At 51.6% G+C, this 16,494-nt stretch overlaps 1 protein-coding gene across 1 annotated transcript in view; it reads left to right on the top strand.

Annotated features, from left to right (window-relative positions):
• Window positions 1–16,494, top strand: part of KATNIP (katanin interacting protein) — a 198,349-nt gene that overhangs the window by 168,796 nt on the left and 13,059 nt on the right. Inside the window, exons 16-19 of the mRNA XM_082856530.1 lie at window positions 475–1,200; window positions 2,009–2,214; window positions 4,327–4,405; window positions 12,059–12,236. Of these exons, the coding sequence (XP_082712656.1) occupies window positions 475–1,200; window positions 2,009–2,214; window positions 4,327–4,405; window positions 12,059–12,236 (1,189 nt within the window). The remainder of the gene's footprint in view (window positions 1–474; window positions 1,201–2,008; window positions 2,215–4,326; window positions 4,406–12,058; window positions 12,237–16,494) is intronic.

Here is a 16,494-nt window from a genome sequence, read left to right as displayed (position 1 = left end):
TTGCTGACTCAGACTCTGCAGGCAGCAGCATCGCCCTGGGTCATGTGAGTTTCTGAAAAGGTTCTCACACAAGCAGAGAGTGTTCCCTTGATTTGCATGGTAGTCGCATTCTTAGAAAATTCAGAATACGCCGAGAAACACTGTGCTCTTTGTAAAACAACTAGGTTCCAGACTCGGGTGACCATAAACAGTTTTTTTACCGACCTGAATGGTGCCTGAGACAGGAGAGCGTACTCTGGAACCATCCCCGGCAGTGAGGGACAGTCGCATCCCTGGTCCCACCCTTCAAGTGCCAGCAGGACCAATAGGCACTGAGACAGCCAAGAGCATCGAACCACCCACTGGTTTCTAGAATTTCCCCCTGAGGGTGACCCCCACCCAGCTGAGAGCCACTGGGTGAAACGATCACTAAGGGTCCCCACTTCCACACACGCCACTAATGGGACTTCGCCTCTCCTGTGTCCTTCCTTCCAGAAGATGCCTGGTCCACCCGGACGCCACTGCGGCCCCAGTGGCACAGCAAGCAGGAACACACCTTACGTGAATCGTGGAACTCCCTCACCGTCTTTGACCACTCCCACCGGGGACGCATCTCCAACGTGGAGTTCCAAGGCGACATCCTGGATGAGTTCCTGCAGCAGCAGAAGAGCAGCCGGCACAGCGACCAGCCGCACCCCTGGAAGGAGGAGAAGCCGGAGCCCATGAAAGGCCAGGAGCACGGCTCCCTAGAGGTAGATGACGGGGGTGACTTTAAAATCCCCGTCCTGCCTTATGGACAGCACTTGGTCGTCGATATCAAGTCCACGTGGGGGGACAGGCACTACGTTGGCCTTAACGGGATAGAAATATTCAGTTCCAAGGGAGAGCCGGTTCAAATAGTGAACATTCAAGCCGACCCCCCGGACATCAATATCTTACCGGCCTATGGGAAAGACCCCCGTGTGGTCACCAACCTTATCGACGGGGTGAATAGGACCCAGGACGACATGCATGTCTGGCTGGCCCCCTTCACGCCGGGCAAGTCCCACTCCATCTCCATTGATTTCGTGCAGCCTTGCCAAGTCGCCCTGATCAGGATCTGGAATTACAACAAATCGCGGATACACTCCTTCCGGGGTGTGAAGGACATCACGATGCTGTTAGAGACACAGTGCATCTTTAAGGGAGAAATCGCCAAGGCCTCAGGCACCCTGACGGGAGGTACGGTGTGTCTGTAAGAATGCTCTCGAAGCCCCTACCTGCTACTCGCTGAGGCTCTGAGGAAAAACTAAACTTAGTGGCTAGGCAGTGACGGACGGGTCTCTCTCCTTTCCAAGAGCTGGCCCCCTCCTTGCCTTTTGCTGCTGGGTGTGAAAGAGCTGACCTCATTGAAACGCCTCCCCTGGGTACCAGCCTTCCTTAGCCTCCTAGGGCCTGAGCCTGACGAGTGCAAGTGAGTTATGGAGGGAGCGCTCTCAGGAGACCCTGTAGGGCAGGGAGGGGTGTAGGATATGGAAGGGTCGGGGTGAGAAGCTAGGCAAGGATATCATTTCAGGGGAAGCCCAGCCTCAGCCTGATCCCAAGGGGAGCTCTGGAGTGTAAATCGCAGGATCTGTCCTGCCTTAAGGCAAAGCAGCAGGGCTTCGGAACCCTCAGACTCCCCTGGTTGGGACGTAACTCCCACACCCTTCCAGGAAGGCCCCCTATAAGGATGGCAGAGGGTCTGGATGGGGCAGCAGCAGCCACAGCTACCATGCCTCACCCGCGCCTGAGAAACATCCCTTATTTCATGATAGACCACAGTGACTCTCATCAGATTAGGTGCCTTCATTAAATCTATGTGGTTCTTATGGTCCGTGAATTCCATTTGCAAATGCGTAAAGAAGAATAAGGCTCAGTTACACAAATCAAGACCTGTTAGTGGTTTGGGACCTTCTAGCCCAAAGATTGATGGGTTTAGGTTCCTGGTCTGCACATCACTGGGACGTGGGATGAGCTGACTCTTCTGTCTTCCTGGTACCCCTTTCAGCTCCAGAGCACTTTGGAGACACGATCTTATTCACAACGGATGATGACATTCTTGAGGCTATCTTCTGTTCTGATGAGACGTTTGACTTGGACGTGGAGAGCCTGTGCAGCCTGCGGTGCGAGGAGGCGCTGAGGAGGCCCAGCACGGCCGACGGCCTGGGGGAGGAGAGGCCCTACACCCAGGCTGGCTCCTGGGCTGATGACCGGGTAGGACTGGAGGCGGGTGGGCGCCCCAGAGAGACTTCTCCTCCTGACTCAGAGTATACCAGGAGGAATGAAGATGGATCTCCTTTAAGCTGCTGGTACTCCCGTTTTGACATTTCCCATTTTTCTGCTTCATTTTTGTTCTGTAGGTCATATTTCATTCTCTAATTATTTTTTATTTTTTTTTAAACCAAAGTGAAGGAAGTATTCAAATTTTAATCAAAGCTAGGGGAAATCAGTTCTGTGTCATTTCTGTAATTTAGAGGTTGGCAGTCTCGGGAAGTTTTGCTTTGGGTTGCATTTTGATCACTCACTGTTGTTTTTGATGGAAGGGCTAGAAATGCTTTTAATAGGCGAACTTGAGAATTAAAAGAATGATGATCCTGGCAGTCACTTCTTGGGCACATACCAGTGATCCAGGTGTGGAGCACCTTGTTGTCGTGCTTAACCCTCGTGACAGCCCTTGGAGTGGAGATGATTAATATCCCCGTTTAGGAAACCAAGGCTGACAGGCTAAGGGCCTTGCCCAAGGGCACATCTTGGGAGCATAACAAGGCTAGAACTTGAATGCAGGACTCCAAAGTCCGTGCTTTTAATGGACAAATTATCAAAAATGAAAGATGACCTTCAGGGCAATGGTCAGCCCAAGTCAAAGACGAGTAATCAAGGTGAAGAGACACCAGGGTCTCCGGGGATGTTATTGAGGCCATGGGAGAAAGAGGAGACAGTTAAAGAGGGTGGGGGGAAGAGTGGAAAGAACCAGGAACCAGGGACAAAAGGTTCGGACACAAGAAGGTCATGACCAAGGCGGTACAGTGACATGCCCCGCCCACTCAGACAGGCTAGCTCGTTGTTGACGGTTGTCCTGGTCTTTTCAAAGAAAGTCAGAAATCTGGATTGTTACGTAAAAATCTCCCCATTAAGAAACGTTGGCAACTAATCCATGATGTTTTCAACCGTTCTGCGGCCACAAAACATGTCCGTGGTCTGACTTTGCTGCGCAGGCCTCCAGCTGGGAGATGGCCTTGAGGCCTTTCATTCCCCCAACATTTTCCAAATGGCAAAGTCCCTGCTCAGGAGCTCTGGTAGGATCTGGTCCTGGGAGGGGCAGGGAGGGATCACTCTCTCTGCCTTAGAGATAGGACCTCGAGCTCAGGGAGGCCCCGTCAGTGTCACACCCCTAGCAGGTGTCTGGGCTGGAGCCGCCCCACGCCCGCCTAGGTGTCCCGGGTCGGGTGCATCCACCAGGGGGCGTGGCAGGAGGCTCAGGGAGGGCAGGGCGCCAGGGAAGGCAGGAGGAGGCACGTGGGTTCCAGGGCAGCAGCTTTCCGGGAGGCCACTCAGTGTCAGGGGTTAACTTCTGGCAGACAACCTTCCTCTCCCTCCTCCCCATAGCCGGGCAGGGGCGTGGAGGGGCTGTCCCTAGGGGCTGGACTGAGGGGTCATCAGGGTGTCACTGGGTACCGAAACATCATCCCCACTAAAAACTCTAAGATCCAGACAAGCGACTTCACCTCTCTTTGCATCTCAGCTTTCCTGTCTGTGACGCAGTACAGGCACTTCTACCCTGACTTACGGTGCAGAGATCTAATGAAAAGAGTTTACATAGAGACCCAAGAAGCAGGGTGTGGCAGCCCACCGTGTCTGTAGACCAAGGGTTCTTTATCTGCCTGCCCATGGGAATCACAGAGGAGGTTTTAAAAATGCAGATGCACAGGCCCCAGGGTTGAGAACCACTCTCTACGTTTGAATTCTTTCTTCTCCTTCCCTCCATCCCTCCCTCCCGATCTCTCTCCCTCCCCCCTTCCTCTAGTTCACTAGGTAAACTAGATAGGGCCCTTCCCTGTTCCAGAAAATCTAATCATCTGAGCTGGTTAGTGTCAAACTCCTCCCCTACCAGTAAGAACTTCCAGCAAGGACTCAGATGCACTCAGGGTTTCTGGGCCCGCCGTATTACCAGTCTTGGAGCTCCCACCAGGGCAGAAAACACCAGAAAAGACACCGGGACTTACATGGGGCACAGAGTGGGCATCTAGCTGGGAAGATGTCCAGTGAGATGCGTGGGTATCACTAAAATCACCCCCTTTCCCTCTGCTTCTCTCCAACTGTGTGCAGACTCCTGAACCAGAGCTGCCCCCCAGCCCCCCTGTCCCTGAAGTCACCACGCCAGAGCCGGGCATCTACCAGGGCATCTGTGAGTACCTTCTCTGGGGGCAGTGTCGGGGAAGGAGGACCTTCACGGGTCGGGGGTGGGGAGGGAGTCATGGCCACTTGGGACGGGGTTTCCCGGGACAGTTGGGCAGGTTGTACCTTGGCACAGAGACACCAGGCCCCAGGATAAGTCAGGGCTGAAACCAGCCTGCATTGGTGACACTGGCCCAGGCAGGGCTGCATCCCTTCAGAAGAGGGGTCCTCCTGGCAGTGTGCCCTCCCAGAGGGGCACTTCTGCATTTCACACGCAGACGTCTTACGTGTTAGCTGCAGCCCTGACCCGGGAGGCGGCAGTCAGAGCCCAGAAGTTATAGAGCAAGAAGACATAAGAGCCAGAGAGACTTGGGCATCTGTCAGTCAGGGGTTTGAGTTGCCCCTTCACACTGGACCACAGAGCAGATGCTGGAGCAGAGAAAGTCTGCATCCTCCTGGCTCTAGGGGGGGTGGGGCAGCAGGAGTACCGGCGCAGGTGCCAGGTCTTCTGAGAAGTCAGAAATCTGGACTTTTACATGAAATCTCCAGATTTTTCAACGTTGCTGACTAATTTTACAGTATTTTAAAACACCTATGAGCCAAACATAACACGTGTGTTCGGCCAGCCGGCTGCTGGCTGGTGGCCTCTGAGCAGATCCCGTCTGGGTTTCGCTGTGTCTGTTCTTCTGTCTCCTCTGCCTGTGTGCCATTCCAGCCAGTTCCTCTCTTACTCCGCATACTTCCCACCAGCACCTCCGCCTGCATCCCAGGGACTCCTCAGGCCCAGCGTTGCGCTGTGATCTCTCCCACCGGTTCCCTGTTCACAAGGCTCTGGGGGTTTGCTTGCTGCGGCCTCCCCTCCTGCTCTTTCTCTTTTTTAAAATTTTTTAATTTTTAAATTTTTGGCTGCGTTGGGTCTTCTTTGCTGCGCGCGGGCTTTCCTCTAGTTGTGACGAGCAGGAGCTACTCTTCGTTGCGGTGCGCGGGCTTCTCACTGCAGTGGCTTCTCTTGTTGCGGAGCACGGGCTCTAGGCACGCGGGCTCAGTAGTTGTGGCACACGGGCTCAGTAGTTGTGGCTCGTGGGCTCTAGAGCGCAGGCTCAGTAGTTGTGGCTCACGGGCTCTAGAGCACAGGCTCAGTAGTTGTGGTGCACGGGCTCAGTAGTTGTGGCTCGCGGGCTCTAGAGCACAGGCTCAGTAGTTGTGGTGCACGGGCTCAGTAGTTGTGGCTCGGGGGCTCTAAAGCGCAGGCTCAGTAATTATGGCGCATGACGGGCTTAGCTGCTCCGCAGCATGTGGGGTCTTCCCAGACCAGGGCGTGAACCCATATCCCCTGCATTGGCAGGCGGATTCTTAACCACTGCGCCACCAGGGAAGTCCCCCTCCTGCTCTTTCTTGCCCCCTCGTGCCTGTCATCTGCCTCCAGTTATCTTCTGAAAAGAAGAGATGTGCCATTGTCACGCCCCCTCCCCACCTCCCCACCGTTGTCTCCAGAAGGAAGCTGAAGCTGGAATGTGTCAGAGTTTAGCCTCCTCCCCGCCCCACCTCCCCCTGCAGGCTTCTGTTCCCTGCTCTCCATCCCTGCCCATTGAAAGGATGTGACTCTCGATTGGGTTCCCAAGAAGCAGCCTCTGAGATGGAGTTACTGGGGCATGCTTTTGGGGGAGGGCAGGAAGCAGGGCTGGGCAGAGGGAGAACTGGGCCGCGGGGCAGTCGCAGCAAGGCCTCTGCCAACTCCACAGGGAGCTGCAGAGTCCCCTGGAAGTTGCCCCTGAGTTGAGTAAGGGGGCTGGGCCTTTACACGCCTGTGTTAGCATGCCGCTGGATATGGGCTGGCGAGGGGCAAAGCCAGGGTTAGTCACAAGTGGGGGGACTCAGCTGTGGGCTGTCAGCTGTCAGCACTCCCAGCCACTGGAGGGATGAGCCCTTCAGCCCTGGGGATGGGAGGTGGGATCTGGGTGGTGCCCCACACTGTCCTCCACTCCGCCTTCCTAAGGCCTTGCTGTAATCCCACCCCATCCCCAGAAGCCTTCCCCACGGTGCCCACTGAGAATTCAGTTCTCCCTCCCTCACTCCAGAAGGATAAATTACCTCTTAGAAAAGACAAAGTCTTCCTTTGAATCCTCACAGCCCCTTACTTTCCAGAACTCTCTCTCAATTACTTTGGGACTTTGGGACAACTGAGTAATTTAAAAGCCAACCTAATGTAGTCAAGAGCCTGGTTTGAGGCTTGGTTGTGTATCCCATTCAGGCACTGTGCTGGGGCTTTCCCTCCCTTATCCCATTCACAGCTCTTATTCTCCCCATTTTTCAGATTAGATTAGGAAACTGAGGCTCCGAGAAATTGAGAAAGCCACCCAAAGTCACACAGCTAGTGCAAGGCCGAGAACGGGACCAAGCATATCTGAATTCAAAGCCCAGGTCCTCACCACTCAACACACTCCCTGAGAGGCTGCCCCACCCCAGAGGTCTTTGGGAAGAGTCAGCATCCCCACAGAGCTGCAAGGTCCTGGAAGACAGCAGTCATTTCTTGTTTAGTCTGGACTCCCCTAGGTTGGTCAGGATCCTGAGCGGCGGGGTCCGGGGGGAACAATGGAACTTGAATTCCAATTGAGTTACGCAAAAAAGAGCATTTCTTAGCTTATGCAACTAAAAAGATCAGGCGTTGCTAGTTTCCCCGTACTGCCGGATCCAGGTGTGCAAATGACGTCCTCAGGCCTTGGCATCTCCCTGCATCTCTCTGCCCTATTTCTCACTCTCTTGTCCGTCTCCCATTCAGACTCTGTCCACATGGGAGCCCCTAGACGCTGTACCCGGTAATCCCAGGTAAAAGAACTTCTGCTTCCCAATTAAGTCCAGCAGTTGTCCCAGAATTGTCTCCTCACCTGGCTTGGGTCACGTGCCCATCCTTAACTAATAATCACCGTGGCTCACCTTGGCAGGGAGCGGGGTGTGATGGAAAACACGGATTGGCCCGGCCTGGGTCAGAAGCCCATCTTTGGAGCCAAGGGTGAGGAGTCAGCTTCCCATACAGTGCTTCAGAGGAGGTTAGAGTGCCATAACCAGAGGAAGGGAGGAAGGAGGGAAGGAAGGAAGGAGGGAAGGAAGGAAGGAGGGAGGGAGGGAGGGAAGGAAGGAAGGAAGGAGGGAGGGAGGGAGGGAGGGAGGGAGAGAGGGAAGGAGGGAGGGAAGGAAGGAAGGAGGGAGGGAGGGAGGGAGGGAGGGAGGGAAGGAGGGAGGGAAGGAAGGAAGGAAGGAGGGAGGGAGGGAGGGAGGGAAGAAAGGAAGGAAGGAGGGAAGGAAGGAAGGAAGGAGGGAGGGAGGAGGGAGGGAGGGAGGGAGGGAGGAAGGAAGGAAGGAAGGAAGGAAGGAAGGACGGAGGGAGGGAGGGAGGGAAGGAAGGAGGGAGGGAGGGAAGGAAGGAGGGAGGGAGGGAGGGAGGAAGGAAGGAAGGACGGAGGGAGGGAGGGAAGGAAGGAAGGAAGGAGGGAGGGAGGAAGGAAGGAGGGAGGGAGGAAGGAAGGAGGGAGGGAGGAAGGAAGGAAGAAAGGAAGGAAGGACGGAGGGAGGGAGGGAGTGAGGGAAGGAAGGAAGGAAGGAGGGAAGGAAGGAAGGAAGGAAGGAGGGAGGGAGGAAGGAGGGAGGGAGGGAGGAAGGAAGGAAGGAAGGAAGGAAGGACGGAGGGAGGGAGGGAGGGAGGGAAGGAAGGAAGGAGGGAGGGAGGGAGGGAGGGAAGGAAGGAAGGAAGGAAGGAAGGAAGGAAGGAGGGAGGGAGGGAAGGAAGGAAGGAAGGAAGGGAGGAGCCACTGTCCTCTTCATCTGATGATTTCCCCAAAGATGCTGTATGTAAATGTCTGTCCCACTGAACCGGCTTCTGACCTTTCTTGGAAATGTTATTTCAGTGCCTTTGGGAGTTTTGCCCTGGAATAGCGCTCCCAGACCTTTTTGCTGCAAGGAAAGTGTAATTTCTCTGCGTCTCTACTCAGCAGGAAGGCAGAAGAACCTCCTGATCAAGGACCTTCTGCCCGTTTTGTGGCCTGTGATTTCCAAATCTCTCTTCTCTGAACCTTTGGCTTTTTCCTCATTGTATCCCAAATCCTAACCCTACTTTCCCAGCCTGTGCAAATGAAGAGAGCTTTGATAAAGTGACCCAGGGGGGATGCGTTGGGGTTGGTAAATACGGCCAATCCTATCAATGTTTTGAACGGGGATATATGACTTGCTAATTTGCAGATGACACTAATTTTGGAAGTTTTGCAAATATCAGTGGTGATGAATAGGAAAGGAGTTGAGAGAGTTGAAATATGGGAGAGAAATAACAAAATTAACTTCCATTTATATAAATACTAATTGATACACCAGAGGAAAATGAATATGGAACACGGATATTAGCTCAAAAAGGAGAGCAGCCCTAGATTAGACGGCGTCACAGTGCATCTCGCCAGGCAAACAAGGGGTGGCAGGCTCGGGAGAGTCTGGGGTGCTGCCTCTTGTTTCGAGCGGGAGGTGGCATTTCTCCCTCACAGGGATCCCCCGATCTAAATCCACTCCCTCCTTCACCTCCAGGCCTTCTCCATCTCAGGAATGGTACCCACAGCTACTCTGTCTCTTGGGTCGAACATTTTCTCTGTTCGTTAATTCCATACAGGCCACTGAGAGCCCTGTCAACGCTGTCTCCAAAACAGATCCCGAATCTGTCCACTTTGCCCCCATTTTCACCACTACCGCCTTTGTCCCGGCCACAGGTATCACAACAGCCTCCTGCCTGGCCTCCCTATGGAGTCCAACCCCAGTGCGCTTTCCAAGACGCGGGTCCGATCATGTCACTTCTCGGCTTCCACATCTAAGCCTCCCTAGCTGCCCACTGCAGAGAAGAAAATCCAGACTTCATGACATGATCTAGCCTCCACCTAACCTCCTGATCTCATTTTCCTCCATCTTCTACCTCAGTCACTTGGTTCCAACCACAGATCAAATATGTTCCCGTCCCAGGGCCTTTGCCCTTCCTGCCCTCTCAGCCTAGAATGTTCTTCCAGAAATGCGAGAGAATGGCGGCCTCCTTCTTCTCGCCCAGGTCTCAGCTCAAACGTCACCTCCTCAGAAAGGCCCTCCGTGACCATCCCTATTCCTGCTTAGTTAGTCCCTGTCTTACCTCTTTCATTTTTTTCATGGTGTTCATCACTCTGTGGAACTATCAGATTATCTTTTTGATGTGTGTTCATTGTCTGTCTTCACTGCAGTGGAAGCTCCTAGAGAGATTTTGCTGTGTTTACCCCTAATTCTCCAGGGCCAAGAACAGGGCTTGGTACCATAGTAGCAACATGTTTACCATTGACTGTGATTTTGGTGAAACTCAAATGATTGAATTTTGATTCATTTACCTACACGTATCTACTAAACACATACTCTTCAATCAATCATTTATTTTTTTAAAAAAAGCCTTAATTGACCATCTATTTTCAGGCACTATTCTAGGCTCTAGAGATAACAACAGTGAACACAGCTAACAGAGCCCCTGCCCTCAGGGAGCTTCCATCTTAGTGGGAAAGACTGATGAAAACAAATAAGCAAATCAATGTAGAACATCTTGTCAGGTGACAAAAAATAAAGCAGAGGAAGGGTTTTTGAGAGTGATGGGAGAGGGTGCTATTTGAGTTCAGGTGGCTGGCAGGGCCTCTCTGAGGAGATGACAATTAAACATAGACTCATCATGAGAAGGAATGCATCAGTTAGCTTCTGCTGTGAAACAAACCAACCCCCAATTTAGCAGCTTAATATAACCACCATTAATTGTGATTTATCGTAATTCAGTGGCTTGGCTGGGCACTCCTTTGCCTCTGAGCCAGGCTGACCTCTGCTGGCCCTGCTCACGTGTCTAGTCAGCTGGCAGATGGGCTGGCAGCTGAATGACCTAAGATGTCTTCACCCACATGGCCTGCAATTGGGAGGCTAGCCTGGCTCCTTCACATGGCAAGACTCCAGGTGTGGAAAGAGAGGCCAGACCCCTGTATACATGTGCTTTACAGCCTCTGCAAGCTTCGCTTTTGCTTCTGTCCCATTGGCCAAAGCAAATCACATGGCCCAGATTCAGGAAGTGAAGAAATAGACTCCACTTCTGGATGGGAGAAGCGGCGAAATCACATTGCAAAGAGGCAAGGACTCGGTGGGAGGAATTTGTGGCCATCTTGCAGGCTTCTGGTGCTGTGAGAAGCTATGATGTGCCCAGGACCACGCTGGTCACACATCTGTTTCATGTGCCCCCAAGATGCTCAGAGTTACCTTGGCACCACGGAGGGCAGAGGGATCTGAGACCAAGTTACAAAATGTATGATGGAAACGACAGGGGCGTAGGAGAGGAAGCCACGCTCCAGGGAGGTCACGTGGCTTGGCCTCCCTTCCAGCCACAAGGGCGTCTGCAACCTGCCTGAGCTGAAATGGGTGGAGCTACGTGAATCCAGGCTTCCTCCTTCCAGTGCTACAGTGCTGGCATCCTGTGAAAGTTGCAACAAGTGTGGCCCTTTGGAACACAGCCACCCAAAAGAGTGCTAGAGTAGGCCCCCAGTTCTGCAAGGGTAGAAGAGTTCATGGGGCTTGGTCCCGGTCCTGCTGTAACGGGAGACCATTCAGGAAGGAGGAACTCCAGCCGGATATTGGACAGAGAGTCATCGACTTTGCACTTTCTGGGCAAATGAGTGACTCACCTGGGCAGTTTTGCCCAGTTCACTCCTAAATGCTCCCTGATGGAGAAGGGGTGGAACAAGGGCAAAAGCATGGGAGTGTCACATGGGTCACTTCCTTTACCTTGAATCCTCATGATAGTGGCCAATTTGCATAAAATGTCCATTTCTGATGCTGAGGCTCACTGCTGCAGCCTCCTCTATTTAGTTACTTGTTGAATCATTCCATCTGTACTGAGCTCCTACTGTGGGGCAGGTAATTTGCCAAGCTCTGGGGGCACAATGAGCTAGCAAAACAGATGGGATTTCTGCCCTCAGGGCAGATGGGTATTTACCAAACGATCACAAGATCACACTGGTGACCAGAGCATGTAAGGGGAAGTTCAGAGTGACATGGCAGGCTGTGAGTGGAGGCTTGGTGTGGTCAAAGAAGTTGGGAGGGCTTCCCTGAGGAAGTAGCTGGGATCTGAAGAATGAGCACAAGTTAGCCTAGGCCATGTGAGTTCAGGAGGGAGTGAACAGCATGTGCAAAGGCCCTGTGGTGGGAGAGGGGAATGTGAATATGCGGGACTGAAAGACAGTCTGAGTGGAGCAAGGGATTTTGGGTGCAAGGTGAGGTTAGAGAAGTAGGCAGAAGCCAGATGACGAAGCCTGCTGGCCAAGCAGCATGGGAAGCCATGCTAAGGTGTTAAGCATGGGGTGGGCAACGTGATTGATAAGTGGAGAAAAGACCCAGGGCTGTGTGCAAGTTTAAACCACACCAGTGCACTCATCCTGCAGACATTTCCTAAGCATCAACAGTGACCCAGGTCCAAGGGCCACCGAGAGGAAAGGTGCAGAGCCCACTCTGAAGGCCCTTTCATTGAAGTTTGGGCTTTCCAGTTGGTAGAATGCAGAGGCTGAAGATCACTCCTCTTCCTCTCTCCATCTTGGGTACCTCCTCTGGAAGCTGTGATGTTCATGGGACACTTTTCTTCCTGCTGCAGGCCTCCAGCTGAATTTCACCGCCTCCTGGGGAGACCTGCATTACCTGGGGCTCACAGGCCTGGAAGTGGTGGGCAAGGACGGCCAGGCACTGCCCATCAACCTGCACCAGATCTCTGCCTCCCCCAGAGACTTAAAAGACCTCCCTGAGTGCACCAACGACTCCCGGACCCTGGACAAGTGAGTGTCTGTAAGAAGCACAAGCAAGGCTCATGACAGCAGGGGTTCGGGGACCTGATCTATATCGTAGGTTTCAGACGCAACCATCAAGCGGCATCTCCTATTCCACCTTCTCCCAGCCACCCCGTGAGGTCTGGGGTCTGCCCATTTTGTACTCAAGGGAAACTGAGGCCCAGGAAAGGGCCACACAGCTGGAAGAGGTAGGCAGGATTGGAAGCCAGGCTCTCCTGCGTCCAGACCCAGGTGTGCTTTGTGTTTTCTTCACGGTGCTCAGCGTGGGCCTCGCACATGGCGGCTGCTTGGTAAGCCTTTAGCTCGGTGTTTAGGCATGAGGGACCCCACCTCTCGGGGGCTGAAAGCTTTCCCCTCCCTGAGGTCAGAGGTGATGGCTGAGGAAGTCTCCACAGGTGGCTACAGCTGCACTTTGCTCTGCATTTGTCAGATTCATAAGCCCAGGTTGGGTCAAGTCAGTAAGAGAACACAAGCCTGCATATAGCCCTGATCCACGGGGCCCCAGAACCTGCAGTCTGGCACTCGGCCCCCCTGAGTCAGGACAGCTGTCAGGCTTAGGCCCTGCCTGGAGGTGCAAACAAGAAGAGTCTAGGGGAGCCAGAGGGACGAGAGTTCAAATCCTGTCTCTGCCCCTTACCAGCTAGTTGCTTAACCTCTCCAATAATAATAGTCATGATAATAATAACGGAAATTACAACTGCCATTTTTTGAGGATTTATTAAATGCTAGACACTGGACCATGCTAAGCAGGTTGCAGGTTGCAGATGTTCATTCATTTAAACCTCAAACAGCCCAAAGAGGCCCCCACTCTACAGATGAAGAAACAGAGGTACAGAGAGGTTAAAATTGTCACCCACACTACTTGAGTGGCAGAGTCATGATTTGAACACGGGTCCATGGGAGACCAACACCCATACATTTAACCACTAAGTTATGCCTCAGTTTCCTTATCAGTAGAATGGGGACAATAATTCCCATGGCTGGAGGGCGGGAGGGGGATTGCCACATCACAGCTGAGCCCCGTCCCTGGCCCAGAGCGTGTGTGGGGTCCACGGAAGACTCCTACCTGCTTTCCCCTAAGGTGCCCCTTAGCCGCGGCCCTCACAGCCTGCTGTCATTACCTGCTCACGGGCCATCTTGGCGAGTCACACCCCTGCACACTGTGGTCCCCGCTGCCGATTGTAAAGGTGGTCAGCTCATGGCTGGCCCTGCTTGTGCATATCCACACCACCCTCCACGCGGACTGTGTTGCAGCAAATCCCAGGTCTGATAGTATTTCATCTCTACATATTTCAGTATGTAGCTCTAAACAATAAGGACTTAAACATAATCTGAGTACCATTATTCCAGCTAAATAATTAACAGTCATTTCTTACGTTACTAGCTATCCAGCATGTTTCTATTTCCCTGACCATCTTTTTCCCCCTTTTATAACAGTTTGTTCCTTGAATTGACATCCAGGTAAGGTCTATACATTGTGATTGGTTGTTATGCCTCGTTTAAAAAAAAATTTGGGGGGATTCCCTGGCAGTCCAGTGGTTAGGACTCCACAGTTCCACTGCAGACGGCCCGGGTTTGATCCCTGGTTGGGGAACTGGGATCCCACAAACCAAGTGGCGTGGCCAAAAAATAATTTTTTTTTTTAATTTTAAAATTTTATTTATTTATTTTAATTTTTATTGACATATAGTTGATTTACAATGTTGTGTTAGTTTAGGGTAAGCAGCAAAGTGATTCAGATATATATATATTCATATTCCTTTTTTAGATTCTTTTCCATTACAAGTTATTACAAAATATTGGGTAGAGTCCCCTGTGCTACACAGTGGGTCCTTGTTGGTTGTCTATTCTATATATAGTAGTGTGTATATTTTAATCCCAAACTCCTAATTCATCCCTCCCCCGCCTCTTTCCACTTTGGTACCATAAGTTTGTTTTCTATATTTGTTTTCTATGACTGTGAGTCTATTTCTGTTTTGTAAGTAAGCTCCTTTGTAGGTTGATATGTCTCTTAAGCCTCTCATAATCTCTAGGTTCCCTTCCATCGTTCTTCTTTTTTTCCTTATAAAGTATCTGTTGAAGAAACCAGGGTTTTTGCCCTGTTGAGTCTGGATTTTACTGGCTGCATCGCTATGGTATTGTTTAGCCTGTTCTTCAGGCCCCTGTATTTCTTGTAAATTGTTCACCAGATCTAGAGGTCTGATCAGATTGAGGTTTGACCATTAGGGCAAGACATAACCATCAGGGCGTGGATGTCACTGTGTATTCCCTTCAGGACTCATGGAATATCTGGTTGTCAGGCTTTCTGTGATGTTGGCAGCCAATACTTAGTGGTTAGATCTGTTACTCTATTGGGGGTTGTGAAACAGTGACACACTGATCCTATCACTCTTTTTTCATCAATAAAGGGAAAATTTCCCTCAATTATTTGGTTACTTTGAGGTACAATTCAAACAGGAAAGACAACCTAAATGTTAGATTCTTTCCCTTTATTTTTCAGTTTTCAAAAGAGTAAATTGTTTCTCTAGCATCCTTTAAAACATTTGTTTGCTTTTGGCTGCCATAAACTCATGGATTTAAACCTACTACGTTTGAAGGGTTTCAATCTATTACGGTTTTTATCCTATCGATGCTCAAATTGATCCCTCTTTGGACATTGGGACCTCCCAAATCCTTTTGTAAAATAGTAGTGTCTGATAGCTGCCTTGCTTTCTGATGTCACAAGGTAGTCCAGGTTCCTCTTTTATGCGTATTGTCCCAGGCATGGAATCAGCTATTTCTCCAAGAAGCCCAGGTTCCTTCTAGTGGGAAATGGTATTTAGAGACCATAATCTAGCCACTAGGGATGCTCATTGCTACTGGGTCAATCCTTGTTTCTAGGCTTTTTTTGTGGACAGAGCTAGGAAGTATCATTTAGATATCCTTGAGGGTGTCTATGGGGACCTCCCTTCGCTGTCAGCTGTGAACGCTTCATTGGTTCTCTCCACTCTCAGAATTGGGCAGTAGTTTTGCTTTAGAGGTGGCACCATATCTAGGACAGAGAGGTAATTGCTTTTGGAAGGAAATAGAAGGTTCTCTAGCTTTAGACCTCAGTCAGCTTAATTCCACAAACACCCCAGGGTTAAATTGCTGGATCTCCTCAGTTTTAAGATGCCAGCAATTGTAAGACACACCACCCATCAATTTAATAACAGCCTTTTAGAGAAAAAAAGAAACATTACCTCCTTGGATGAACACCTCGATTGTAAGATTTATTCCAAGTCCAGAACTTCAAAACGTAAGAGGAAAAACATAAAGTTTATTTTAAAATCTAGGAAACGTGGGGCCTTCCCTGGCAGTCCAGTGGTTAAGAATCCGTGCTCCCAATGCAGGGGGCATGGATTCGATCCCTGGTCTGGAAACTAAGATCCCACATGCTGCACCACCAAAATAAATAAATAGAATGTTTAAAAAATAAATAAAAAATCCAGGAAATGTGGCAGCAGCCTGTATCCCTCCCAGGGCAGCAGCTTCAAGGTCACCAGGAAAATGGGAGGGTGAGGGGAGGAGGTCGCCCAAGAGGCTGAGAGTTGGGCCCCTATTCCAGGGCCAGGTCTCTCAGCGGTAGTGAGCTCAGGGCTGGGGTCTGGGCTAGGGTGTGCTGGGCAGAGTTGGGAAGGATGAGACAGGATGTCCCAAGCAGGAGAACCAGAAACTGGCCAGGATGGGACTGCAGTGTGGTGACAAGCTCTTTTAGAACATGAGGATGCTGGGGGCTCCCTCCCAGCGGTGGCGGGCTGCCCCGGGATATCCAGGCTGGGTGACTACAGGCCGGACCATCTCCCCCCCAGAGGCACCTGCCCCTTCTCGTACTTGTCCCACGCCAGGAGCTGCCAAGTTCCCCCTGGTGCTTTAGTATCTTTCTCCCCCAGCACAAGAAAGAAGGAATAGGGCTTCCCTGGTGGCGCAGTGGTTGAGAGTCCGCCTGCCGACGCAGGGGACACGGGTTCATGCCCTGGTCCGGGAAGATCCCACATGCTGCGGAGCGGCTGGGCCCGTGGGCCATGGCCGCTGAGCCTGTGCGTCCGGAGCGTGTGCTCCGCAACAGGAGAGGCCACAGCAGTGAGAGGCCCGCGTACCAAAAAAAAGAAAAAAAGAAAAAAAGAAAGAAAGAAAGAAGGAATAGAATTCTTTCAAAATGTACCATAGAGTCAATACATCACTTTATAGAAATTTGGGAAAATACAAGTAGTCACCCCCACCCCTC

The sequence above is a fragment of the Leucopleurus acutus genome (assembly GCF_964270905.1).
Source record: "Leucopleurus acutus genome assembly, chromosome: 16".
In the NCBI taxonomy this organism is placed as follows: Eukaryota; Metazoa; Chordata; class Mammalia; order Artiodactyla; family Delphinidae; genus Leucopleurus; species Leucopleurus acutus.
The sequence above is the reverse complement of the archived record's forward strand: the minus strand, read 5'-3'. Positions and strand labels throughout refer to the sequence as shown.